Source organism: Canis aureus, chromosome 27 (assembly GCF_053574225.1).
Source record: "Canis aureus isolate CA01 chromosome 27, VMU_Caureus_v.1.0, whole genome shotgun sequence".
NCBI lineage: Eukaryota > Metazoa > Chordata > Mammalia > Carnivora > Canidae > Canis > Canis aureus.
In genome coordinates this window covers 27,673,154-27,699,912 of record NC_135637.1, presented here as the reverse complement: position 1 = coordinate 27,699,912, position 26,759 = coordinate 27,673,154, and the positions used below count along the sequence as shown (strand labels likewise).

Sequence of the window (26,759 nt, the reverse complement as noted above, 5' to 3'; positions counted from 1 at the left end):
GAGAAAGAAAATGAGATGAAGAGTTAGAGTCAGGAGAAGATGGAGAGGGAGGGATAGAAATGAGGAGAATTAGCCAGAGAGGGAAAGAGACCAAGAGATGGAAGGATGAGAGAGAAGCCAAAGGAGCCAGAGCAATGGGGACTCATGGACAGAGAGAGGGATAAGTGATCAGATCGCGGGGACCCCTGCCTCTCATCCCCCTGGGACCTACTGTGTACCCTTCCTCACCTCAGAGAGGTGGGGATCCAGAGCAAAGCCTCAACTCCCCTTTTGTCTGCAAGGCTGGGCCTGTCCTGTCCTGCTGGTTTGGCTTCTGCGATCTCTGTGCCAAAGCCTCTGAGGGGCACTCCAGTGGGAGGCAGGGCTCCAAAGTCTATCCTGTAAGTTGACTGACGAGGCCACGGGGTGGAATCTGAAGGGAAAACCCAGTGACACCTCCCCTTGAGGCCTAGGCAAGCCCTAACCTGCCTTCCTTTAGGGCCCAGACAGGAAGAGACCTCAAAGGTCACCTTCACTGTTTTCTTCACTGCACAAAGGAGGATACTGAGGCCCAGAGAGGGGCAGGGACAAGTCTGAAGTCATACAACCAGGTCACAGCTTAGCTGGAACTAGCTCTCATGGATGCTGTGGCCTGAAAATTTGGGAACTTGGTTTCTCCTGGCTAAATTGCTTCCTACCCAGGGATGTCCTGAGGCTTTAGTGACAGTGTCTTGGATGCCAGTTACTGCACAGTCTTACCCAACATCCCATGAACTGACTACTATGATTATGCCCATCATACAGATAAGGAAACTAAGGCTCAGAGAAGTTAAGACTTCCAAAGCCTGAGGTCACACAGTGCCGGGACCCAAGTTAGGTCTGTTTGACCTTGAAAGTTGGGTTCCTGGGACCTCCTACCCTTCCTGGACGGTAGGCTCTGTACTATGGTAAAGGGGGCAGAGGTGGGTGGCCATTTCTACAACTGGGAAAAATTATCAAATCATGATTTCCAAACAATAGAGTTCTTCCCAGAGGGACCTACCTTTGTTCAGTGGTGTCCCTACCTTTGGGAACCCTAGGTCTCCCTACCTTTCCTGCCACCACTCTCTCTCTCTCTGTCTCACACCCCCTCCCCCAGCTTCTGGAGGAACGAGTTTGGCTCCTGGGCACTCCCAGCAGCGCCCCCCTTCTCCCTGCCAATGTACATACAGTGAGATTCTCTTTCCCAGCTCTGCCTGTGGCTCTGCCTCACTGGGGCTCGCTCTCCTGGAAGACACTGGGATGGAGGTTGAGAAGGATGTTGGGGGAGCAGTAGGCTGACGGGCAGATGGTTAGACAGACAAATCACTGTTCCTGCCAGTCCTGACCTCTCAGCAAAGCTTTCCAAGAACTCTACTACTATCCTCCCTTGCCAGGCACTGGAAGTTTCCTCACCCTCAGTGATCCTCAGTTTCTTCACCTTTCCTGTGTGTATAAGCACTCCAGCTTCTCCGGGTAGTTGGGAGCTGGGTAAGACATCAGCTTTGGGACACAGGAACACGTGCTGGCGGTAGTCCTTCCCTGATGGAGAGACCCTTCCTGTCTCTTGCGGAACACACGATGCCTGCTGTGTCCCATCGGTGGCTACAGTCCAAGGACGGAGATGGCTGCAGACTCAGCCCTCTGCCCAGCCCCCTGCTCCTCTAGAGACCATAGTCCCTTCAAGTCCAGAGCCTTAGCCCTGCCCCGTGCCCTGCTCACAAGGCCTGCTCTGGCTGTGTCTGTACCGTCTATGGGACCAGGAGGGTTGCTGCTTGGCCAGTCCTGTGTCCCTGAGTCCCAGGAAGTGGAGAGCCCTGGGGCGCTGTCCCCTGATTTGCTGAGAGGCTTTCTTAGAACCAGCGATGGGTGGTGGTGCACCCTAGGTGGCCAGGGGATGGACACTCCCTTTCCCAGAAGCCTCTGGACTCCCGGAGTTGGGGGGGTGCACAGGGCCCCAGTCCTGCCCTCACCTCCTTCATGCCGCTCTGGTAGAGGCCGTGGCCCTCTGCCAACTTCATAGAGGTGGGTGTGGCAGCCACCACTGGGGCAGGAGCTGAGGACGAGTTCTGGGAGCTTCCTAAGTGCCCCTGACCCCTCTTCCCTCCCCAGGGAGATAGAGATCCCCTCCTGGCCCCCTGCCTCAGGGCCCAAGACTTTGGCTCCCACAGTCCCCATGCAGGCAGGGCTGGCAGCAGGTGACTGGATGAGAAAGGCGTGGTGAATGGGGGCGTGGGCCCTGGCAAGTGCACTCCTTGGCCAATCAGCAGCCTGCCCAGCCGGTGGATTGAGTTACAAGCCCGAGATCACCCCATACTCCAGCCTCCTTCCTACTCCTCCCAAAGCTCCATTCATTGGCCCCGCTGCACTGGGTCTGGAGGGCACTGCTTCCGCTCAATTGCTAAAGCTGCTGCTCAGTTGCTAAAGCTGCTGCCTCGTGGGCTGCCAGGGGTAGGTGTCCTGGGGGCTTTGTCTGAGTCGGCTGATCCGGGACGTAATGGGGGTTCCAGTAGCGCTGTTAGGGATGCTGAGCTTCCTGGGAGTGGCTGTGGGGGGCTCCTCTGACCTTCTCTGGGACAGCACCTCTTGCCACCTGGCCAGGCCCATCCCTGGCAACTCCTTGGGGACTCTGAGCTTTCTGGGCAAGGATGCCCAGGGACTGGCCCTGTTCCACACTCACTGGGACAGGCAGGGGAGGCTGCAAGCGTGTAGCCGGCAAGATGAGCCAGAGCTCACCGCAGCCTTCAGTGCCCTCTGTGCTGGGGAGATCACCCGGGGCTCCTTCATCCACACCCCTGGACCCAAGCTGCAGAGAACCCTGGCCACGCTTCAGAGTCAGTGGGGGGCCTGCCGAGGGCCTGAAGAGCATCCAGCAGGGGCTAGGGAGAAGCGAGCAGCAGGGGCCAGGGACGAGAAAGCAGAACTGAGTGGAGCACCTGGCAGCATAGGACACCAGCGGGTGAAGAGAGGCTGGACCATTCCTGGCACGCTGTGGTGTGGAGTAGGGGATTCTGCTGGGAACTCCTCGGAGCTGGGTGAGCCATGGGAATGTGGACTGAGGGGCAGGGGAGGGAAGTGCAGGCTTTCAGCTCTACCCCCCACTCATTCAGGCTATAGCCCTTGGGGGAATCTAAGTTATTCAGACTTAACCACTCTGAATTTCAATGTCTTTATCTGTAAAATGGGGGTGACCATAAGTCTCATCATGGGTTGCTTAAATTAGGTCACAGATGGGAAATCTAATCAAAACCTTGGAATCCTCATTAATCACCCTCCCAGGGAAGGGTTGGACTGGACTGAGTCCAAGGTTGGGTGAGCCAAAACGCCATTACCCAAGAGGAGGCTTTATGATGACAGGATGCCCAGGGGAGTGGACGCCAAGGCCCAAAGGCCTGGGTTAGCAAATTCAAGCTGAACAAGTCACTTCCCCTCTCTGAACCTTGGTTTCCCTCACCTGTACCTGGAAGTGACATTTCCCTCACAGAACTGCTGTGAGCTTCGGTGTGGGAAGTGCCAGGCAATTGGGAAATGCTCAGTAAAAGGCACTACTGCTCAGTTGGTAACAAATTTGGATGACTTTTTTGCACTCCATACTGCTGTCTTTTTGCATGCATGTATATAGCGGGTTGGGGGAAGGCTTTGGCACCTGAGTTAGAGCAGATTGGCATCCTGGCAATGCCTCATCATGCCAGCGAGAAAGGTTGCACCCTGCCTCTTTGCCATTCCATGGCACACACATTCATAACTTTGGAGTTTTATTTGGGGCATGAGCTTGGGAGCTCTGGAGGCAGACTTCACTTCCCCTGAGGAAATCCCTTTCCTGGACAAGGGCTCCTGGGTGGGCTGCTTGGCATTTGCAGCTGCCCAATAAAGGCTGTGCCTGGTTGCTCTTTTCAAGCTTTGAAACTGAGAGTCCTCCAGAGGGAGAGTGGCCTGAGGCCACCCAGGGTGTCTGTGGCAGGGCTGGAGCAAGAACAAGGTCCCTGTTCCTGCACTGGGTAGGCATAGCCAGCGTGTGACACCCCCAACCCTGCTGAGCTGGGGCCCCCTCTGCTTCTTGCAGGGGTCTTCCAAGGTCCTGATCTCTGCTGCCGGGAACACGACCGCTGCCCACAGCACATCTCGCCCCTCCAGTACAACTATGGCATCCGAAACTACCGATTCCACACCATCTCCCACTGTGACTGTGATACGAGGTTGGCGGTGGGCAAAGAGGGCTGGGGGCTCAGGGGTGAGGTAGTTCCTGGGTGCAGAGGCTGGGATTCCAAAGAATCCTAAAGGATCAGCCAGCCAGACCCCACTGTGCAGGCGGGAAAACTGAGTCCTCGGAGAAGAAGAGATTCTTGGATCTCAAACCTCCTGTATGGCAGTGATTGGGTGGGCTTGGAGGAGGAGTTGGGTGGCCCCCTGGTCCAGGAACCTGAGTGCCAGCTCTTGGACAGGTTCCGGCAATGCCTGCAGAACCAGCAGGACTCCATCTCAGACATCATGGGCGTGGCCTTCTTCAACGTGCTGGAGATCCCCTGCTTCGTGCTGGAGGAGCAGGAGGCGTGTGTGGCGTGGTACTGGTGGGGAGGGTATGTGGCTGCCTCCTTCAATCCCCTGCCCAGTCAGAGGTGGAACCCAGGCTCCAAGCTGTGGGAGGGAGGCTTGTCTGTCCATCCTCTAGCAAACGATTCCTCATCCTCCCTGTCCTCTCCTCAGGGCAGGGCCCAGGATGCAGACCTTCCCTGGAGGCTCCACACAGCCCAGTGGGACAAGGGATGGGACTGTCAGAGCCTTGGTCTCCGTGGAGATGAACCTGAGGCTTCTGGGGAGAGGGGATTAGGAGTTACCAATTGCCACCAATTGTCACCTTGTAGGTGTAGAACGTATGGCTCCGTACCCCTTGCCCGCCTCCAGCCCAGGACCTTCTACAATGCCTCCTGGAGCTCCCTGGCCACCCCCCCAAGTCCCAGCCTCCAGAGCCCAGCCCCCAGCAAGCCTCGACAGAAGCAGCGTCCTCTGAAGCGGCCACCACAACGGAAAGGGTCTAAGCGTCCCAACAAAACCAACACTACAGCTCTCCAGGTCCCCGTGGCCTCCATCAAACCTGATATATCCCCCACAGCCTGGCTGGAGGTCACCCATCCAGGCCTCCAGGGGTCACAGAATGGCCTCAAACCTCAGGGTGAGCTCAGAACCTGATTTGGAGGGCTCTTGGTGTGGGAAGGTGTCCCTACTTCTGTTGCTTCCTTTCCTGTTCCAAACTCCTCCTGGGGTCTCCCAACCTCTCCCATCAAGTCATGCTGCAGCTAGAAGGATTTTCATAAACCCCAAACTTGACTATGTTAGTCCTCACTGAGCCTCCACCACGGCTCATGATGTCTCAATACCCAGGGGTGCTCAGGTGCTGGTTCTGCAGACCCTACTCCCCAGTTGAAACTCCAGTCTTACAAGTTTCATTTCGTTCCTCAAAAGCAGCTTGCTCTCACCTCTGGACCTTTGCACATGCTGTTCCTTCTGCCTGGAGCACTCTTCCGAGTTGTCTTCTCCTTGTCTCAACTTAGCAGTCTCTACCACCCAAAAGCATTTCCTGACCTACGCTCTGGGCTATCTGGGCTATATGGTGGCACTGGTCTGTGTATGTGGGTGTTTGTGTGTGTGTGTGGGTGTTTGTGTGTGTGTGTGTGTGTGTGTGTGTGTGTGTGATGTGTGCATCATTCTCAGGGCAGGAAGGGCATGAGAGAGAGGGATACTGTTTGTGTGGCTGAGGACACGAACCCATGTTTCTCCTAAATGGCAGTGGGCATCAGTGGGGCTTTCCTGGGGGACCGGGCTTCCCTCACTACTATGTCCCTCACCCCAATCCAGATGCCCGCCGGGCCTGCCGCAGCTTCCACCGTCTGGATCAGTGTGAACAGCAGATCGGGCCTCAGGAAACCAAATTCCAGCTACTCAATAGCGCCCATGAGCCCATCTTCCACTGCAACTGCACGCGTCGGTGAGGCCTGCTTGGGCCCTTGGGGGTGGGCAGCCTACTGCCAGTCACTGAAAGGGGGGCTCCGGGTGGCCAGACCCTGCCCTAGTCTAAGCCTGCCTCTGCCCTCAGTCTGGCACGTTTCCTGAGGCTCCACAGCCCGCCTGCGGGCACCAACATGCTTTGGGAGCTGCTAGGCATGACCTGCTTCGAGCTGGCCTCTCCACTGGACTGTGCTGAGGGCAAGGGGTAAGTAAGGGTAAGGCCAAGAGGGAGGGGGCATTTGGCCAGGGGGTGGGTCACCTGTCTTCCCTTTGTGTGCCAGGACCAGGGGATGGGGAAAGGGGTCAAGGCACCTCTGAGTTCCATCGTCACCATCACCCTACTCCCGGGTGCCCAGCTATGGCTCTGTGCTTGGTTCATATGGGTCCATGTTGACTCTGTCACTTCCTGTGGGACCTACAAGTTCAGTCACCTCTCCGTGCCTCCATTCTCTTTGTAAAAAGCTTGTAGAAGCCAAGGAAATGGTGTGTGTGACACATATAGCCCAAGGCCTGCCTGACACATAGTAAAAATGCTTACTTAACACTTACTCCTGAGCTAAAATCTCATTTCAGTTCGGATTCTCAGAGCAACCCTCATTACCTTTCCCATTTCACGGGTGAGGAAACCGAGGCCCAGCTTGGCCCAGGTGTCTACAGCCAGCTGGTAGCAGAACAGGGGCCTCTTGATGCCAGCCCAGGTTTCTCTTGCCCCCTTCGAGAAGTAACCCAGCTCTCCCTGGCCCCAGCCCTGCTTCTCTCTAGGCTCAATGCCCCTGTCTGCAGAGGAGGGCGGGATCCTTGGCAGCCTTAACCACCTGCCCCACTTTTCTCTGCCCACAGCTGTTCCAGAGACCCTAAAGCCATCAAGGTGTCAGCCCGACACTTGCGGCGACTTCAAAAGAGGCGGCTCCAGGTCTGGGGTGTGGGCACAGGTGAAGGGCAGGTGCGGCCTTCAGATCACACAAGAGCCCCCATATCGTTCTATGACCGCTGCCTGCAGCTGACCCAGGCAGCCTGAAGACCCAACTGGCAGCAGAAATCCTAGAACCACTGATCTCAGTTCCAGACTGGACCCTGCCCCCAGCTCTGCTTAGCCCTAGGGGGTCTTGGCTTCCTCTCCATATGTTAGACTGAAGCATGGCTTGGGCCCCTGTGGACAGCCAGGGGGCTGGATGAGGAGTGAAGGGGAGGCAAGGCTGAAATGCTGGACCATGTCTCCGGCTGTGCTGAGTGCTCTTGAGTTGGTGACACGACCCCTCTGTGCTTGGATGTGAGGTTCAGGAGGCTCATTCTGATGTCTTGGGCCTAGGCCTTGCCAGATGGGAATGGGGAAGGGGTAATTTATTACAGCAGCCTCAGGAGGTACCAAGAAGAGGTACATTTATCTCCAGGTTGCAAAATTAATACATGTTACAAAAATCTGTCCTGGGGAGCCCCAGCACCAACTTGCTAACGCCTGAGGCAGCAGGTAGAGAATGAGCTGTCACAGAAGTGCCTGTGTCTATATCCAGGAAAGGGGAGGGTGGCCAGAGGTGGCTTCCCAACTCTCCTTCTTGGGGGATCCCTTCTCTTAACAGCTATTGTGCTCTTCTTGGCACAGCCTTGGCCCATTTTTTCCTACTCTAAACCTAAATTCAAATCTCCTCTGTGTCCTTGAGTGAGGGACCTTCCCCACTCTGAGCCTTAGTCTCCTCCTCTGAAAAAGGGCCGTGTAATCAGAACCTACCTCATAGGATTGTTGAGGATTAAGTAAAATAATATATGGAGAGTGCTTAGCACCCTCCCTCTAATGTATTGATAGCCAAACTGTGGATAGGTGTGTGATTCTGATAGACTCACCTCCTGGAGGCCTCACTTTGCCCACCTGCAAAATAGGTCTAAGAATTGCACTGAACTCAGCACCACAACTCAGGGTTGTGATGCAGATTAAAAGAGATGGCATGTGTAATGCATACAGCTGGTGCCTGGTAATTGTCAGATCTATCATCCTCTTGCCTCTTTAGTCCCTTCTTCTGACAACCCCAACCCCCAGGCTGCTAACAAGTTAGGAAGGAGTCAGGAGTGATGTTGGAGAATTTAATTTCTAATTGATGACCTCCAGGATTGCCCCCCACCCCATCCCAGATGGGGGCCAACAGGGCTTTGCTGATTGTCACAGTTGAGGTGCCAGGACTCAGTTTGGGGGACCCCAGTTGGCCACCCCTGGCCAGGAGAGAGTGGCAGGTGTGGAGAAAGCTGGAGCAGCAGCAAGAAGGACATAGGTGGGTTTGCAGAAGATTGGGGCACAGTGGGGGCCACCTGGGCCCATCTGCCCACCTACCCTCATGGCCCCAGACCCCCTTCCTCCAGCCCCTGTCGGCCCTGAGGACTAGTAGACAGGCTACTAGGGGCTGGGGCCTCCCGATTAGGTCCCCAGGAGCCACCACCACCAGGGTCGACGGTTTCCAGTCGCAAGGCAGGCAGCAAGCCCAGGCTTCGAGGCACAGATGGTGGGAAGGCCCAAGGACCAGGCAGCCCAGAGGGCCCCTCCTCTCTACTGCCCCGGCTGCCACCATCATTGCCCTTGTCAGGAGCCACCCGGGGCAGGCAGCGGCTCTGGGGTGAGGGGCTGCGGCTGGCACCACGGCGTTCACGGGATGAAGGCCGCAGGGCAAGGCCAGGGAAGCGGGCCAGGCCTGGGCTGCGGCTACGGTGTCTCTTGGACTTGCCAGGGCTGGGGCTGCGGGACTTGGGTGCAAGCAGCTCCAGGGTACTGTCATCTTCATCCTCTGAGCTGGCACTTGAGCTATCTGTGCTGCTGCTGGCCAACTCCGAGGTAGGCAGCGAGATCTGGGGGGAAGGCTGGTTACTGGGGTGCCCCACTCCCCGACTAGCCACTGAAGGCATCTTTGAACCACTCCAACCCTGCCCACTGACAGACCCAAGAAGGTCAGGTTACTTGTAGGAGATTATGGAGCAGAATGTAGAGGCTGTGACATTTGAAAAGGGTCTTTTAGCACCCCCGACCCCGCGATCTGACTACTCACCTGGAAGGGCTCAGTGACACCGATGAGGATGCTGTGTGTGTGGCTGTAATAGCCCAGTATGAAATCTCCATGGCCCTTGGGCAATGACTCCTCACTGAAGGTCACCTGATGGGCCCAGGGCATAGGCTCAGGTTAGGGTCAAGGAGGCAGCTTCAAGGACTGTCCAAGCCACGTCCCGAGACCCAAAGGCAACGGGGGACTCCTCCCACTCTCTGCTTCCCCTTCAGTACCTGGTAGATGTTCCCATCCACATCCTCGTGTTTGGCCCAGACATAAGCTACGTAGTCCTTGCAGTGGCGGAAACCTACCTGGGGTGAGAGGATTCAGGGTTGTGTCTCCTATCATGTGACTGCAACCCCCCCCCCCCCCCCCCGCCAGTGTAGGAGCAAACTCCAGAGAAGCCAGTGATCCCCCTGAGCGCCCGGCTGCTCCTCCAGGTCCTCCCTTCCCAGAGTCCCTGACCATCCCTGCCCTTCTCACCCGGTACAAGCCAATCCAGTCCCAGGAGCTGCGGGCGAACACAGTCTCGATGCGGTACCTCACCACGGCCTGCTCGGGCCGCACCCACTCATCAGCCACCTCCAGCCGCACTAGTGGCACGTCGTCCCTGTAAGCAAACTGCCCAGGGGTAGGGGCAACATCGGGGGACACCCTCTAAGTATCCTATACACCTAGGGCCCTTGGGTCTGAGTCAGCAAAGGGCCTTTGAAACCACCTTGCAGATTGAGAAACCAAGGCAGAACAGGTCTAGGGTAAATGCCAGGCTTCCCACATCCCACCTCAGGGCTCTTACGCCCAGAGCCTCCTTGGGCAGTGAGAACACAGCCTGGAGGTGAATAGTGTAGCCCTGGTTCTGTCATTCCTCTGCTGCTGTCCCTCAGGGAAGGACCCAGATGGTGTGTCAGGCTCAAGCTTTTGTCTGCTCCTCTGTTCATTGGGTTTCAGGTTTCCCTCCCTCCTCAGGTTTTGAGCCAGGCTGTTCCAGAAGAAACCGGCACATCCTCTTCCTGTCCTGAGGCTCCTAACAGCAGGTGTGCCCGGTGGCCTCTTGGAAATGATCTCCAGAGCCTTGTCAGGTCAAGGTCACTAAGTCTCGTTTTGATTGTGTTGCTTTCATGAAGAGACTCAAGTTTTCTGAGACTCAGTTTCCCCTCAGTAAAACAAGGAGGAGAATTTGGTATCTCAGGGCCAAAAAGGCATTCAAAGGGGTGACAGCCAAAGGGCCTGGCATGTAGTAGGTGCTCGACAGTTTAACGTTCTGCAAGGGTCAGAGTCCTTGATAAGGAGGGAAGGTCAGGGTAGGTTACCCAAAAGGAGTGGTTCCCAAGGTGAGGCCCCTGACTGAGGGTTAAATCTCACACCCAAGTCTTTTACCAAAGGTCATGGAAGGCCAGACTTGGGCAGATTTCCATTCTCAACTGAGGATATTGGCCAATGTCCCACTGACTGACCACATGACAAAGTTACCAGCGAAAACATTCTCTGGGCTGCAGGGCTCTCTCTTATCAGATCAAGGGAATCAGAGAGCCCAGAGTTGGGTTTCAGGACTAGAAAGATGGGATCTACCTTCCCTCACTGCTGAGCATATGTGCGGCTTGGGGAACATGCCTACCCTACTGGGGGCCTCAGTTTTCCCTGAGAAAAACAGAGTGTTGGGCTACATAGTCTCTCAGGTCTGGTTCTGACATTCTAGCATTTCTGTTTTTTACTTTGCCAACAAGAGACCTCAACCTTAAACGCAATGCTAAATTACAGTAATCCCTTACAATTTAGCTTTGTATTTTTCATATCTCTACTCCTCCTCCCCATGACTACCTCATTCATGGTGCCTGGCACACGGCAAATGGTAAATAAATAATAAATAAATATGGGGTTTGAATAAATATTTTGATTTTTCTGGTCTTATTCTATACTATATAATGTGAATTTTAACAAATGTTGTCCTAATCCTTTCTCAGAAGAACAGAGCTAGGGATTTGTGGGGAAGGTATAGGACTCTGAAGACTAGCTTGGGTTCAAATCCTAATTCTTCTGTTCAGCAGCATGTGATGCTGTGTCTCTGAGCCTTGGTTTCTGCATCTGAAAATAGAGATCATAACCCACCCCTACTCTGCTACAATGAATGGATGCTGCTGAGGGCAGGCTTTGCCCTCATCAAGGGGTTACTGGTGGGCCATGGGATGCTGAGCTGAATCTGGGGACGTCATGACAGGAGGATGAGGCTGGGACTCACCTGCAGGACAAACTGGGCGGCCACGGGCTTATGGTCACTGACAGTGTATTCCATGTGGCTGCGGTAGCTGTGCTGGGTCACCTGGAGCCGATGGCTTTCCCGTCCTGAGGGGCTGGGACCCACTCCTGGAGCCTTGACCTTCCACAGGATACGGTCTGTCCAGGCTGGCTTCCGCTTCTTGGCACTGAAGTGGGCAGGGGTGACCCAAGTTTCAGGGGCTAGGGTTTGAGGCACAGCCCCCAGCTTTGCTTCTTGCCAATCCTCTTCCCTTTCTTCCCTATCCAGAAGACTTCAGCCCATGTGTCCACCTCATCCCAGTGCTGAGCTTACCTGGTGTCATATTTGTTAGTACCCACATCAAATTTGAAGGTGGGCGCAAAGTTGAGGGGCCCCTCCTGGAAGCCCTTCAGGATGGGCCAGGTGCTCTTGGCCATGTTGAGCTGTGAAGGTCCAAAAGGGTAGAATTGGACAATGGCTTGGACAGGGCAAGTGAAGGGAAGAGCCAGAGCCTAGTATACAAAGGTGTGCTGGTCATGCTCCGTGTGCTTGGTGTTTAGGGTGCGGGCTGGGATTCTGCACCTGGTCCTTCTCCCAGAGCTGGTGGAGCTGGTCGCTGTCAATGGCAAACTTGACGAAGTGCAGGTCATAGCTCTCGATGCGGAAGTTGAGGTCCCCAAACCAGAACACGAGGCTGTTCCGGGGTGGGAGTCATCAAGGTCCACGGGATGAAAGCCCAACCCAGATCCTTCACCTCTACCTAACCAACAGCACTGGATGACCCTAGTAATGACGCAATGGGTGGAGTGGGTGGCAGCAGATTCTCCGCCTGCCAAAGAACAGCAGGGGCATAAATCTAGAATAATGTTAGGTTGGACCCTAAGCAAGGCCCTGCCCCTCAACAAAACTCCACCCCGCAGGCTCTGGCCCCATCAAACTTAAATTCGTGTTCCTAGATGAAGTTTGAGGGTACCCGTCATAGGATCATAGGATCTGCCTCTCCCCACAAGGCCCACCCAGGCTGGTACAGGTTCCTGTGGTCAAGTATTTGGGACTCCGCTCTCTGAGGCCTACCTCTCCTTCACTAGCCTCCCCACCCCCCCACGCTCAATTTGGCCCCGGCCACAGCCCATACTCATGATCCAGGATGCCGTGTGCCCCAGGCCCCGGGAACTGCTGGAGGCTAAGGATGGTCTGGAAGTTGTCCTTGCGCTGCTCTGCTTTGTCCATGTGTGCAGGCAAGTGGCAGTTCAAGAAGCAGAGCATGTGCCCGAAGGCGGCCAGTCGCACACTCACTCCACCCTTGTTGCCCTTGGGAGACAAAGTTGGTCGAGAGTCAAGGGTGGGGCCTTGGCAAGTAGGTGAGGCACTGGGCGGGGCATCGAGAGGGGCGAGGCCAGCCCGCAGGTGGACAAGGCTTAGAGCAGGTGGGTTCTAGGAGGGGAGCACTGGATGGGGCAGGGACAGGAAGGGGGCTTGGTCTAGAAAATGGTGTGGGGTGTGGGCCGGCGTTGGGGAGAGGAAGGCCTCAGAGTCGGGGGTGGAGACAGAGAGGGGACCTTGCCAGTGTGTGGGGGACCAGAGGACTAATCTATAGACCCCTCTGGGGCTGCTCCCATGCTCACCCAATAGCCACCCAGGCCAGTGCGCGTGCAGTCCGTCTGCACGTCCCTCAGGAAGGGCAGATGGTAGTACTTGGCGAACAGCAGCAGGATGACACCCTGCATCCGCACGGTGCTCACCTGCGGCAGGAGGTGACCTGGTTGAGAGCTGGACACAACCCCCCCTCCCTCCGCCCCGCTGTGCGCTTTCCCCCAGTCTTTCAGAACTCCCATTTCGCAGACCTGGCCAGAGGCCCAGCAGGCCCCACAGTGAGTCAAGGCAGAGCTAGGGCCAGGGATCCAGGGGTCTCCACCCTTCCGGGGCTGAGGGAGACATTACCAGCACGAAGTTGAAGGGTGCCAGTGCGTCCATGAAGAGCTCGCTCCACTGGTCTGTGAAGAGCGCGTCCTTGAGCCGCTTGTTGATCATGGAGTTGACTTCCTGCAATCTGGGAGTCGAGGTGGGGGTGAAGCGGCTGTCAGGTTGGGGGTGCCCTAGAAGCCCCTCCCGTGGGCAAGGGTCTGGGAGGCACAAGGGGTTCCTGAGCAGGGTCCACATGCCCGGCCCCCTCACCCTATGGCAATCATGTCTGCCCCATCACTGTCATCGCCACTGCTGCCCAGGTGGAGGAGGGATGTGACGTCATCAGGGGGCATGGCAGTGCCCACGTTCCATGTGACCACAGTGATCCTGGGGGGGGTAGAGAAGGGGTTACCACTGGGCACCACTCCCTCATCCTTGGCCTCCCTCCCACAAGGATCTTTCTGGGGGAAATAAACTGATGCAGGTGTGGGTGTAAGCTCTCAGGAGAAGGACAGTGGGCCCAGCCAATATTCTTCCTACCAGACTCTCCCTGGGGAAAGCCATTGAGGCAGAGGTGGGCAAGTCCCTTAGGAGGAGATGTTGTCTCCTGAGGGTTCCAGAGTAGGCCCAGTACCTCCCAAAGAATCCTCCTCAGGGAAGTAAACTGGGGCAGTGTAGGGTAAGCCACCCTGGAAGGACGGCTAACTTCACAGCTCAAGCCCCACTTTCTTGAGAGAAGGCCCCCTCACCAGAAGCCAGGGTCGCTCTTGCAGGTAGGCTGAGCTGACCAAGAGGATGATGAGGTGGAGGTAGAAGGGGAGGTGGTGACTGGAGCTGGAGTTTCTCGATGCTGAAGGCTGGGGCTCAAGTGCCCACTATGCCCCACACCCTGGCTGCCAGGCCTGGGGAGGGCTGTCTCAGGGGCCGGGGGGACACAGGGGGAGCGGTTGGGGGAGCGACTGGGGGAACGGCTGGGAGACCGGGGTGGCTTGGGTAGAGGTGGGGGCACAGTCTGGGCCGAGGAGGACCCTGGCCGGAAGGTGGGGGACAGAAGTCCTGGGGAACGGGTGGCAGGCTCTGGAGGGCCCTGGCCCACATCCAGGGGTAGCGTCTGGGGTGGCCGGGGCAGGACAGGATCCTCAGGGCTGCTACGGGGGGCCTCAGGCCGGGCTCTGAATGAGGGGGAGATCCGGGGGTCTGGGGGGCTTTGGATCAAGGATGTGGAGCCTGTGGGACCAGAGGCCGGAGCTGAAGGCTGCAGATGCGCTTCAGAAGAGGGGAGAGGTTTAGGAGCTGGGGCAGCCTTCTGTTTAGCTGGCGTCTGTCCCACAGAGGTCGAGGCTGAGGTCACAGAAGCTGGAGCCAGGGCCTGTTCTTGAGAGGACGACAAGACTGGACTGGGCACTGGGGAAGAGTTGGAGGGGGGCTGTGAGTGTTGCTCCTCAGATGCCAGGGCCAGGCTCAGGCCTGAGGCAGCCAGTGCTGGCTTGGGTCCCACGGAGGCAGGTGGCACCTGCTTCTGGTCCCTGGATGTTGGAGACAGCCTGGGCCGCAGGGTGGCTGGGGGAGGCCTCGGCCCCGCTGAGGCAGATATCACTAGCTGCCCCAGGGATGTCGGAGCCAGGACCGAGCCTGAGGTCACCGCAGGAGGCTTTGGCCCAGCCGAGGCAGACACGACTAACTGGCCCACAGATGTTGGAGCCAGGCTGGAGCTGCGGCGGGCAGGAGCTGTCTTCTGTCCTCCGGGGGTAGACAGCGGAGCCAGGATGGGTCGGGGAGATGCCAGAGCCAACCTGGGCCCCTCTGTGGAAGGTGGCACAGCCGCTCGCGGCCCCACGGCTGCTAGGGCCAATCTCGGTTCTGAGGGTGCCGGGGCTGCATTCTTCGACGGGAGTTGAAAACTTGAGTCCACCTGGAAGAAGACCAGTCAAAGACTCAGGGTAACCCTAACCGGGGGCTCGGGCCCCGGCTTCCATGGAGACCCCAGCATACTCCGGCACATCTTTGCAAGGAAGTTCTTCCTAATTTCTCACTTCAATCCATTCTGTTGCAAATCAGCTTCTCTTTTGGAGGAAACAGGAGACAGAACCTTATCTCCCTCTCTCAAGTCTGACACCTCTCACAGATGGGGAAACTAAGACCCCCAACTCAAACGAGGCAGCGTGTGAGCCAAACCCGAGGTTTCTTCCCTTGCCTTCCTGGCTGACTGACGCCCACTCCCTGGTCGCGCTGGAGGGCTGGGTGTCTGGAGTCAGGTTCCCTGGGCAGCTCTCCCTGCATTCCCTCCTGCTCCCCTGGCTAAGGGCTACCGACCTAACACCCCGGATCTGCCCTCTCTGGACACCTTGGGTCTAGCCTATTAAATTTCCCTCCTTTCCTCCATAGTTCCTCCAGGAACCCTCAGCTTTGTCCCTGTCAAGGATCCCAAACTCCTTGGCCACAGTCCTCCCTGTCCTCCTCACCCATTCCCAGAGTTCCATATAGAAGCAAGAGCCTAGGGCTAAGACTAGCCATGTCAATTCTAAGCCCAGCTCTCTGTCACCTTAGACAAGCACCTCTCTGCCCAGGGGCTCAGTTTTCATCTGTAAAATGATGGAATCCTGAGAAGCCTTGGTCTCATATTCTGTGCGTTTATGAGCCGAACATTTTCTAGGATTCCATTTGAACCCCATGGAATAGTCTGTCCTCATCAAGTGTGATTCTAACATTCTCTGTAAGTCCAGGATCCTGGCAGATCCTGGCACTGCACTTCTCTGTGCCCAATTGTCCCCTCTCCCCTGTGTCCCTCACCTTTGAGGACAGACAAGCAGGTATCCTCTTTTTGTCCGGCAGGTGGAGTGGGGGCAGGTGGAGTGGGGGAACGTGAGGCCCTGCAGGGACTTCCTCTCTCTTTCCCATCTGTCCTCTGTTTCTGATGCCCCTATCTCCAGAAGACGGGATAAAATGTCCTTTGCCAGGGAGGGCAGAAGGTTTACACTCGCCCTGAGGTGGCCCCATCCTTGCCTCCAGACATGCAGCTCTGTCTGTGTCCCGTGTCCTTCTCGGTTCAGAGAATCTGAAACTCTGCCTCCACCTTCCTCCCCAAACTTAGCTCTTTGAGACTGCATTTTAGGCTTCCTCCTCGGCTCCAAGTGTCCCCCCAACCACCACACCACCTCCAGCACTAGCAACTTAGACATCCCAGATGTCACCATTTTAGTTTTCAGGAACAAGCCTCCTCATTTTGCATTGGTTCAGAGAGGACAAGCAACTTGCCCAAGGTCACACAGCAAAGCTGGAGCACAGCTGGATCCCCTGACACCCAGTCCAGGGCTCGCTGGGGGCTCCCGGAGATGGCCAACTCCATCTCTCTCTGGTGTCCCATCACTGCCCCCTCAGCCCCCAGAGTGCCCTGTTTGCCTAGCCCCTGCTCGGTGGGTAGAGGAGAGTGCCAGCCCCTCAGCCAGGGGCACCAGGGTGCCTGCCGTGTGTGGGGGTGTGTGGGACCAAGGATCAGGGGTGGGGTGCTAGGTTTTAGGGGTCTTACCTTGGAGGGTGCCCCAGTTTGGGAAACCCCATGGGGCACAGGCACGGGCAGGGGACCTAGGCCAGCCCGGGTCCCTGGCCTCCTACTGCCACTGCTGCTCTGGCCCTCCATGTCTGCAGCCCCTAGCAGCCCGGGCTCCCTGGGCTCCGGCTCTAGCTCCTCCGCTCCCGGGAACCAGTGATGTCATCAGCCGTTTCAACCTGCTGAGAATTTAAAGACACAGGCACCTACTTCCCAGCCTAGAGGTGGCCAAGGCAAGGTGGCCTGCACTCTGGGAGCCCTTCAGGCTGACTGCTGAGGCTGAAATGGCCGTGGGGCAGGGTGGAGAGTGTGCCCATTGGCCTGGCTTGGGGCCCGACCAGCAACATGGAGGAGGCTGGCTGTCTGTCCCCACCTTCCTGCCAGTAGGCCTGGTGGGTTCTCACTCGAGGGTGGGGTATTGACACACCTGACAGGTAAGGTAGAGACAGGTAGCCCGGAGGTCAGCACCCTCTCCAAGGCCACAGAGACACCTAAGTCCCTGCCATGATCCTGGGAGCTTGACTCCCTGCCAGCCCAGGGCTTGCTTTGCCCTCACCTTTGCCCCATTTCTGGGCCTTGGTGCCAGCCCCCCTGCCTGCTCTATCCTTCCCATCGGAGAACCAGACACTCAGGCTCCAACTGCTGGAGCCTCAGCACCGCCCCTGCTATTCTACACACACCTGGCCATCTGCCCTGGATGTCTCCACAGCCCAGCCCCTCTCACCTTTCCTCTTTCCAGTATGCACTGGATGTGGTTTGCTAGAGGGACTCGCTCAAGGTCACCCAGCAAGGTGGGGAGATCTTAAGAGCTACAGTGAGGGGAGCTTTCTCAGTAACCCAAGACCCATGGGAGCCAATTGGGGTGTCTAGGGGAAGGGAACTAAGGTGGAGAAAGGCCCAGCAGTAGAGGAATAGACTGGCAGGAAGGTCAAAAACAGGCCTGGGAAACTTCAATGGCCAGGACCCAGCACAGGGTCCAGGGAAATGTTTGCTGAATGAACGGATGACTCAGTCAGGGAGTAAGGAAAGTGAATGAGTGACAGGGCTCAGATGTGGCCAGGGATGGCTGTGGGCCCTCTGCTTCTGCTTTCTTCTCTCTCTTACTCTTATCTGCTAAGAGATCCTGATTTCTCCAGAATTGTTGGATTGCTTTGAGAGGAATGATCACACTTAGTTTAGCCAGGAAATGTCCAGAGTTTTGTACCCAGGGCTCTTGGGTGGTCCACAGTCATTCTGTATCCTCATGGGCCTGTGTTGTCCCCTGTATGAAAATTGCATGGACAGATGCCTCATCCCCTTCTCCTGGATGGGCTTCCTACCTTTGCTTGACTATCTCTGGTTCTAGTCTGTGTTCCCTGGCCAGTGACTCTGTGAGGTTGGAATTTGTAGGGGCAGAGACCCAGGCCATCTTAGGGCTCTGGAGTAGGAAGGATTTGGGGTGATGAAGGATGGTGGAAGTGATGAGTGGTTACAGGGGAGGTGATTATAGTGGAGATAACGACCTATGTAATTATGATCATGGAAATGGAGGAGTGACACTGATGATGGAGGTGGTGGTGATGGTTCAGATAAGTGGAGGTAGTGGAGGTGATGACAAAATTACAGATATTGGGGATGGTCGAGATAGCAGAATGAAGGGATGGTGGTAATGGTGATGAAGGTGATAGTAACGGAGGAGGAGAGATGGGAGTGGGGGAGCAGCAGGGATATTATGTTGATGGTGGAAGAGATGGTGGTGGAGCTGTAGGTGAACGTGGGGATGGTGGTGACAGAGGAGGTAAGAGTGGACATGGTGGTGGCACTCAGGTCCCCAGAGAGAGAAGGAAAATTTGGACTCACCCTCCCCAGTCCTCTGACTCCTATTACGTAGATGAGAAACTCCCCTGAGTACTAGCCTCTAATGCAATCCTGGAAGTTAGTTGGGGGAGCACAGATCCCGGTTCCTAGGGTCTGTTGTAGGGTTCAGCCATCCAGAGCTCAGACAGGGGCATGCTGTCCTTTGGAAGCCAGGCAAATGTCATGCAAATGAGTGTGCAGAGGGTTCCTGCACACTGCTGGCAGCGCAGGATTTCCCATCATCTTCCCTCCCTGAAGTCAGATCCCATGGGACAGTCCCCCCAAGAGTACTTTGTTTCTGGCCCTGCCACTGACTTACATGGGGAGGTCACTCAGATTCCTGATTTGTGTAAGGAAGATAAAAACAGTAGATACCCCCTAAGGTTGCTGTGAAGGTTCAACAAGATGACATATATGAAGTGTTTAGCACAGAGCCTGGCACAAGCAAGCTCTCGGTGAGGGCAGCTGCTCTGGAGTTACCGTCACCAGTGCCATCAGCATCATCATCTGCTCCAACCTGCCCATTTGGTGGATGCTGAAACTGAGGCCCAGTGTTAGTTTCGTTCCTTGAGGGGAAGGGACAGGAGCTCTGAGACCCAGACATGGCTTTGCCAGGGGAAGGGGGTGGAGGGCGGACCCTGGCTGAGAAGGGAGCAGGGTAAGAGCTATATTTGAGCTCCTGGTGTGATGACTAAGGAGGTTGATAACAGGCTCTGGGGCTCTGGGTGGCAGGCTGGGGGCAGCTGCCAGGGAGAACCGCCCCCCTGGAGACGGCTGTCTCCAAAGGCCCCTCCTGCTTCCCTCCTTTCCCTCACTCCAGGGAGTAAGGGGGTGGTGTACTGAGGCAGAAGGTACATCTGGTCCAACCCCCCTCTTGGAAACTCTTAGTACTACCCTTCAGGCTGTTTAGGTCAGGAATAGGAAAGGAGGGAGCTGATGATTGACAAATTATCTTACTTACTCTCCATAGTAACCCTGGGAGGTTGGTAAGACATCCCCATTCGATGGAGGAAGAAACTGAGCTTTAGGGATTACACAGCCAGTAGGGGACAGAGCATGGGGTTCCCAAGGAGACAGTGGATAATTCTCCCCCATAGAAGTGACCATTGAACTCCTCCGAAGGAGAGTCAGTGTTGCCAAATTGGAAAAAAGAGGAGAGGGAGAGAGAGGGAGAGAGAAATGCCCTGGGCAGCAGAGGGAGGAGCAGGGGCAAAAGAATGGAGTCCAGGCTGTGGCTGATGCAGAATCTGGGTATGTGTCCTCATGTCCTTTGGCTCAGAGTAAATTCATCATAAACAGGGAAGAGAGAGAGACTTTTCTTTCCTCCTCCTCCTCTTCCTTGAGCCATCTCCTGGGGGCACCTGAGAATAATAATGGTACAGAAGGGTCTGTCCTCCTTCCTTTGGCTCCCTGATCAACCTGGCCCAGGCCCACTGTGAAGGAGGTCACACTGGGGCCTCTAGCTGATAAATCTCTTGAGATGTAGAGTGTGCCACAGGGTACTGTAGGGAGGTAGAAGAGGTAAGCATTCAGGAGGGCTTCCCTGAGGCGGAAGCATTCAGGGCACAGAGGAACATTTCTCCTCCCTTCACTCCAGGGTTCCTTATTGATACTGAGTACCACATGTTATGTCATTGTCTCCTCATTTTCCCCCTCTGGGGCAGGTGTCATCCTCACCTCCCATCCTGCCCTGCAGGAAATGGGTTCAAAGAGGAGTGACTTTCCCAAGGTCACACAGCTGGAGCTGAGCTCAGACATCCCTCCTCCCTCTCGACAGCTCCCCCTCCTCCCAGGCAGCCCAGCACCCGCTGTCAGCTGCTCTGAAGTGAGCAGCTATTTTTATTCTGGTGCGAGGGGATCTTGGGCAGCAGAGCCATGTAGGTTAGAAGGCTCTAGGACACCGGCTTCAGCAGGAAAGAGGAGGCTTAGTGCAAGAATGGAAGCTTGCCTGGGGGCTCTCATTTCCTGCCTACCAACCTGCCCTGTATGTATCATGTATCCAGAAATTGCTTTTCTGGAGCTCAGAACAGAGCATAGCACCAGATTAAACCCTGGCCCTGATCCCAGATCCAATTTGAGCCCTAATTTTGGTGTTAACTGAGCCCTGATCTCATGCCAAGATTGACCCTATACTATACCCTCACTGTAGCCTTAGATGGAGCCCTGAATCTACCCATGGACTGAGCCTGATCCAAGCCTGACTATGGCTGATCCCAACTTGAGACCTTGATTCTGGACCCAGATTGAGCCCTGATGCTCATCTAAGACTGAGCCATAGTCATAGACTGAATTCTAACCCCAGTCCAGACTAACCCTTGATTTTAGACTGAACCCCAACCCCAGGTCTAGAGAACTCCAAGTTTAGTCATTAACTAAATCCTGAAACTGGTGGCAGATTGGGCTATGATTTTGGTCACAGACTGAGGTCCAAGCCCAATTATTGACTGAGCCCTGATCTGACTCCAGCTCCAGACTCGGTTCTAAATCTGGCTTTAAGCCAAGGACTGACCCTGACCCTGAGCCTGACCCCATTACAGACTAAACCCCAAACATAGCCCCATCTGAGGAAGCCTGCTAGCCTAGATTATAAAATGCCACATAAGGGCATGGATTACAAGCAAAGATCTGTTCTGGGACATCCTCAGCCTCCCATGGGAGCTGATGCCAGAATGTTCCCGGTACTGTTGTGGCCAGTGTCTCTACCACTGGTTCCACTGGCTGGCTAGTCAACCCTCAGCAGCCCGGGCTGTGGCCCCTCTAGGCCACAGCATCTAGGTTAATGCAATGAGAGTGGTTTGGTGGCATCTGTCCAGTGAACAACGTGGGCCCGTGAGGCACTGAGGTTTGGCTCTGTCAGCAGGAAAGCCACAGGCTCCATGGGGCCTCTGGCTTCAGCCACTCTGAGGCTCTTGCTGGGGTATGGGCTAAGGTTGAGGGAATCCATGACATTTGTCCCATTATTTTTGTAAACAAGGTTTACTGTTTGTATTTAGGTAATACGTAGTTATTTTAGAAAATACAGAAAAAAATATAAAGGAGAAAAAATTCACCCTATAATTTTGTCTACCAAGAGATGACCATTTTTACTTCTTGAGTTGTTTCCTTCCAGATTTTATTTGGTCTAGGCAGATATATCTATATCTTTATAGTTTATAAAATTGGTTGGCTACTCTGTTGATGCTACAACATCTGTTGCAGCCCATATCCTTGATAGGCTTCTGGAATGACTCCCAACTGGTTAAACCAATGAGCAATTTCCATTCCCCTAGTCACATGATTGGATAATGGATTGACTAGTGAGATACACAGAGACTTTTGCAAAAGAAATCTTGCTTTCTTTCCTGAGAAGGTTACCAAAAAAGATCATTTCCCCTTCACTAGATATAAATGATGAAGTCTGTGGTCCTTGTTACTATTGACAGCCATCTTGACACGGTGTAGGTAATTGGCCTCATGACAAGCTGTCACTATGGAAGGCAGAATGGAGAGAGATCAGGTCTTGGTGCCTTTATCAACTAGATCAAGCCTCACCTGAAACCCTTTTGCTGACTTTTTTGTTGTTTGAGCCAACAGATTTTCTTTATTGTTTAAGCCAGTTTAACTTTGGGTTTCTGTGATTTGCAGCCCAGAACATCAGAACTCCCAAACAGCTATTACTGTTTTACAGCTTACATTTTTTTTCAATACCATAACCATGAACATTCTCCATGTTGTTCAACCCTATGCTGCATCGTTTAAAACAATTGCATGATTTTCTATCCTAGGGCGGTACCATCATTTATTTAACTAATTCCCTGAGGTGACATACTTAGGTTGTGTCTCCAGTTTCACCATTATAAACAGTGGAGTTTTTTTTTTTTTTTTTTTAAGATTTATTTATTTATTCATGATAGACAGAGAGAGGCAGAAACACAGTAGGAGGGAGAAGCAGGCTCCATGCCAGGAGCCCGATGCGGGACTTGATTCCGGGTCTCCAGGATCAGGTCCTGGGCCAAAGGCAGGTGCCAAACCGCTGAGCCACCCAGGGATCCCTGTTTTTTTTTTTTTTTTTTTTTTAATACATATGTCAATAGTCTGGACAAAACCAGTTATATTTACAGTACCCTAATGTAGTTACAGAAAATGGGTATTAAATAACAACTCTGGGCACCTGGGTGGCTCAGTGGCTGAGTGTCTCTGCCTTTGGCTCAGGTTGTGATCCTAGGATCCTGGGATCGAGTCCAGCATCAGGTTTCGTGCAGAGAGCCTGCTTCTCTCCCTCTGTCTGTGTCTCTGCCTCTCTGCCTCTGTCTCCCATAAATAAATAAATAAATAAATAAATAAATAAATAAATAAATAAAATCTTGAAAAAATAAACAACTCTAAGCCCATTATTATTATACCTTTACAATCAAATCAATGAATGTGAGGTAGCAGGATATAAGCAAAGAGCTCTGTGCAAACCTGACTTAATCCATTAGGCTTAGTGTTGAGGTCCCATGATAACTTTTAGAGGTTCTGAACATGCTTTAATATTAATTTCTTTTAAAATTGAAAGAAAACCCCCAAACATATAATAATGAATCCAGCCAGGATTATATTCACTTAAAAAAAAATTAAAGCAAAAAAAAAAAAAAAAAATTAAAGCAGTTGTAAAATGCAATTTTTAATACATATGTTTGTTTAATAGGGAGAAAAGGCCCAGGAGGGCAAAAATGCCTAAGAGTCCATTAAAACTGTAATGCAGCTTTGGCTCGATGTGGAGAGGGATTCTGATTCCCAGTCCAGATTCAACAACAAAGAGCACTGTGATCAATTTGCCGTACCTGCCCCAGGCTTAAAGAGGGGAGGTGGCGTCCTTATCTAGCCATCTTTGGTTTGATGAGATGAGCACAGGGATGTTTCAGGTTCAGTTCCCACGTCCACAACGTCTACCTTTCTGAGCCTGTTTCTCAACTTGCAAAAGGGAGTTCACGGGGCCTCTATGAGGTAAGAAATGAAATCCTGAAAGCTAACCGTGCCCAGTACTGTTCCAAAGGGCTTTAGGTGTATTAACCCTCTTATTCTCCCAGCCCCTACAGAGTACGTAATATTCCACATTCCTCCGTAATGTGTGTTCCAGGGATTTGAAACCCAGATCGGAATTTCAACCAAGCAAAGAAAAGGCACAAACAAGAATTATCCAAGCCTCAGTTTCCTCTTCAAGCCTCGCGGTCGGCCCAGGCACTCCGGTGTCCGTCCGCATCCCTCCCGCGCCCCCTACCGGCGCGAGTGGGCACCACCTGGCCGCATCCCGCCACAGCGGCTGCGCTCCCGTCCGCAGGAGGAGCGCGGACACTCTTTCGGGGCTAGAAAAATAAAGGCCTCGGGGCCAGAGAAGATCTTGAGCCGGAGAAGGTTCCGAACCTCTCCGGAAGAGAGCTGAAGGCCCCAGCGCCGGCCCTGGGCGGACACCGACCTCGAGGGGCGTGGGCCCCGGCGGGGCGGGGCGGGGCGGGGGCGGGGCCAGCCGTGGACCCAGACGTGGCGCAGCGGCCAGGCGGCTCGCCTCCTGCTCCCCGATCGTCTGCGCCTCGGTCCCGATGCGCCTCCCGCTGCCTCCGCCGCCCCTGCTGCTGCTCCTCGCGGCACTCGCGGCCGCCGTCACCACCTTTCGGCCCGACTGGAACCGTCTGCACGGCCTGGCCCGCGCTCGGGTAGAGGTGAGTGCGCTGGTCCCTGGCTCAGGGACCCCTGCCCCAACCCTGTGGCCTCTTAGCTTTGGCATCACCGCTCACTTTGGCCCCGGGACCCTCCCGACTCCCACGTCCTTCTCGGGGCCGGGACCATCCCTCCCGCTCCCCAACCTCAGTACGCCCCAGCACCCACCGTGGAAGCCCGAGACACCACCGCTCTTGCGGCCTGGAAGCCTGAACTCCTCCCTAGTTTCCCATCCGGCTGGACAGCGGGCCCCCCAGACACGCTGGCCCTGTCCTTTAACTCTACTCCTGGCCTAAGACTCTTCCAAACCTGCCCCCTGGAGCCTAACTTTACATCCTCCCATCACTTCACTTTTTCCTGGAATTCCTCCCCCACCCCAGTTCCGGTTGGTCTCTCCCTTGCGGTCGGAGGGAAGACTTTCTGGGCGCTTGCCCCACCATGCAAAAGCCAACTGCATTACTAACACTCGCAGCAGGTCCCCATCCTCCTCTGTGGGAAAGTTACCCGTCAGAGTTCTCGTTTGGTTGTGTGACTTGAATCATCACAGATCCTCTATGGGCCTTAGTTTTGTCTGCCTGAAGGACGGGGAGGAGGCGAGGAGGACGAGAATAGGTGGCCCTGGAGTCTGGACTTCTGCTGGGAGGTGCCCTTCCCCTCTGGGAATGCCGGGTTGGGCCCACACACCCTCCCATGTTGGGGAAGCCACCAGATGGAGGCCCAGCTCTGCATGGGGCTAGGTAGGGACCAGATGGCAGGTATCTAACAGGGTCTCCACGGGCAATTATGAGCTGTTCTCTTCTGGCCTGCCTCCACCTTGAGGTTCTAGGGGCCAAAGTTCAGGCCCAGATCCCTACTGCCTGAGAGAAGTAGAATAATCATTTTTTTTGGGGGGGGGCATTGGGAGTAAGTCAACAGTCAGTAAGGTAGGCAGGCAAGAGCCCCAAGGCTGGTAAGTGCCTTTTAGGTCTTGCTCCTCTTTTCCCTGATCTCTGTAGGCCTCAGTTTTCCTATCTGTACAGAGTTCCCCCTTCTGCTCATAAGGGACCTCCATCTCCACACCTTGGGGACTGCTGTTCCAGGGGTAATTCACAGCCCCACCAAACTCTGGGAGGAGGGTGAAGTGGTCTTGAGAGTGTGGTTGGGCAGGTATGAAGGACTCCTGACCTACCCAATTTGTCCCCCTCCAGACCTGTGGGGGATGACAGCTGAATCGCCTAAAGGAGGTAAGTTTTGTATTGTTGTTTTTTTGGTTTTTTTAAAAGAGGGAGGTTGAGGGTAGGGGTGGGCAGAAGGAGAGGGGGAGAGAGTCTCAAGCAGGCTCCACACCCCGCTTAAAGCCTGACTCCAGGCTTGATCTCACAACCCTGAGATCATGACTTGATCCGACATCAAGAGTTGCTTAACAGACTGAGTGACCCAGGCACCTCTGAAGGAGGTAAGTTTGAAGGGGTCTCCAGCTCTGTCCCCACTGAGCCTCTTGGAGGATGAGTAACAGAGTCCTACAGACCCTGTCAAGAGTGTGCGGCCTCAGCAGGCTTCAGTTTCTCGTTGGTATCTGGAGGGAGTTGGGGTCTGATGCTCTGGTTCTTCCCCAGGTGAAGGCCTTTGTCACCCAGGACATCCCTTTATAGTATCCTTTTTCTGTTCTAGGGGAGGAAGAAGGGGTGGGGGATCTGGGAAAATCTCCTTCCACTTAACTTCACAGATAGAGATGACACATGGTTTTCATCTGACAAGTGGAACTGATTGATAGTGACCGTCCAGAGAATTCGTAGGTGGTAGGCATGAGAGATTGACTAGTGATGACTGCCACAGACACAGGAACTCCAACTTCCTCGAGTGTAAATGGGGATCCCTGCCCTACCTGGGCAAAAGGGGCGGTGCTGCTCACCTGCTGTACATAGGTGGGAGACCCCGCCTGCCTCAGGCCACCACTATCCACCTTAACAACTCCAGTCACAACCTGGTAATGAAACACCTCCCAGGGGCTGACCCAGAGCTCGTCCTCCTGGGCCACCACTACGAAGAACTGGAGGTGAGGCCTCGGCAGCCAGGCCGGGGTGGGGGCGGGGGGCGGGGGGCGGGAGGGGGGCGAGGCGAGGCGGGGCGCGCTGACCCCACCCCTCCTGCTTCAGCGAATCCCACTCAGCGAAATGACCCGGGAGGAGATCAATGAGCTGGTGCAGGAGCTCGGCTTCTACCGCAAGGCGGCGCCCGACGAATCTGTTCCCCCCGAGTACCTGCGGGCGCCCGCCAGGCCCGCAGAAGGCGCTCCGGACCGCGCTGATCTTTAAGGTCCGGGGACGCGGGCCCGCCTCCTCCTCCCCTGAGCCCTGGGGACAGAATGAAGCGCTCAGCGTCCCGGGAGCGTCTCCCTCGCTGAGGGCCGATGCCTCGTCCCAGAGCCGGCAGAGATGGAGGTGGGGGTTCTTCCTAACCCCCCTTTCTCCCATACCCAGCTCGATTAAATAAATCCTCTTCCGCCTTAACTGAGACTCGACTCCGTCCTTGCTGCGGGAGGGTGGGGAACAGGAGC

The 26,759-nt window shown here is 55.1% G+C and overlaps 3 protein-coding genes across 3 annotated transcripts; 2 read left to right on the top strand and 1 right to left on the bottom strand.

Moving 5' to 3' along the window:
* The first annotated feature begins 2,342 nt into the window (after positions 1-2,342).
* On the top strand, positions 2,343-10,909 carry PLA2G3 (phospholipase A2 group III). The gene is made up of 7 exons (XM_077874359.1): positions 2,343-3,032; positions 4,061-4,193; positions 4,440-4,574; positions 4,860-5,167; positions 5,851-5,980; positions 6,089-6,205; positions 6,841-10,909. Exons 1-7 carry the CDS (start codon positions 2,495-2,497, stop codon positions 7,016-7,018), a joined length of 1,539 nt encoding a protein of 512 aa, XP_077730485.1. The 5' UTR covers positions 2,343-2,494; the 3' UTR covers positions 7,019-10,909.
* On the bottom strand, positions 8,063-16,958 carry INPP5J (inositol polyphosphate-5-phosphatase J). Its single transcript, XM_077874358.1, has 13 exons — positions 16,688-16,958; positions 13,911-15,073; positions 13,432-13,548; positions 13,198-13,306; positions 12,882-12,998; positions 12,392-12,567; positions 11,839-11,950; positions 11,590-11,699; positions 11,260-11,443; positions 9,507-9,644; positions 9,257-9,334; positions 9,027-9,131; positions 8,063-8,829 (listed from the first exon to the last, which is right to left on the bottom strand). Exons 1-13 carry the CDS (start codon positions 16,796-16,798, stop codon positions 8,323-8,325), a joined length of 3,027 nt encoding a protein of 1,008 aa, XP_077730484.1. The 5' UTR covers positions 16,799-16,958; the 3' UTR covers positions 8,063-8,322.
* A 7,060-nt stretch (positions 16,959-24,018) lies between these two features.
* SELENOM (selenoprotein M) lies at positions 24,019-26,712 on the top strand. Its single transcript, XM_077874357.1, has 5 exons — positions 24,019-24,225; positions 25,411-25,446; positions 25,819-25,853; positions 26,180-26,258; positions 26,359-26,712. The coding sequence occupies exons 1-5, from the start codon at positions 24,106-24,108 to the stop codon at positions 26,515-26,517; spliced, it is 429 nt and encodes a 142-aa protein (XP_077730483.1). The 5' UTR covers positions 24,019-24,105; the 3' UTR covers positions 26,518-26,712.
* The last annotated feature ends 47 nt before the right edge of the window (positions 26,713-26,759 follow it).

Excerpts from the sequence above, each read along its gene's own strand:
- PLA2G3 (XM_077874359.1), top strand. The coding sequence starts at position 2,495 with ATGGGGGTTCCAGTAGCGCTGTTAGGGATGCTGAGCTTCCTGGGAGTG. Across the intron at positions 3,033-4,060 it reads TGGGAACTCCTCGGAGCTGG|GGGTCTTCCAAGGTCCTGAT; the intron begins GTGAGCCATGGG and ends TGCTTCTTGCAG. Across the intron at positions 4,575-4,859 it reads GCGTGGTACTGGTGGGGAGG|GTGTAGAACGTATGGCTCCG; the intron begins GTATGTGGCTGC and ends GTCACCTTGTAG.
- INPP5J (XM_077874358.1), bottom strand. The coding sequence starts at position 16,798 with ATGGAGGGCCAGAGCAGCAGTGGCAGTAGGAGGCCAGGGACCCGGGCT. Across the intron at positions 12,999-13,197 it reads CACCCTTCAACTTCGTGCTG|GTGAGCACCGTGCGGATGCA; the intron begins GTAATGTCTCCC and ends CTCCTGCCGCAG. Across the intron at positions 9,132-9,256 it reads TGGATGGGAACATCTACCAG|GTGACCTTCAGTGAGGAGTC; the intron begins GTACTGAAGGGG and ends TGGGCCCATCAG.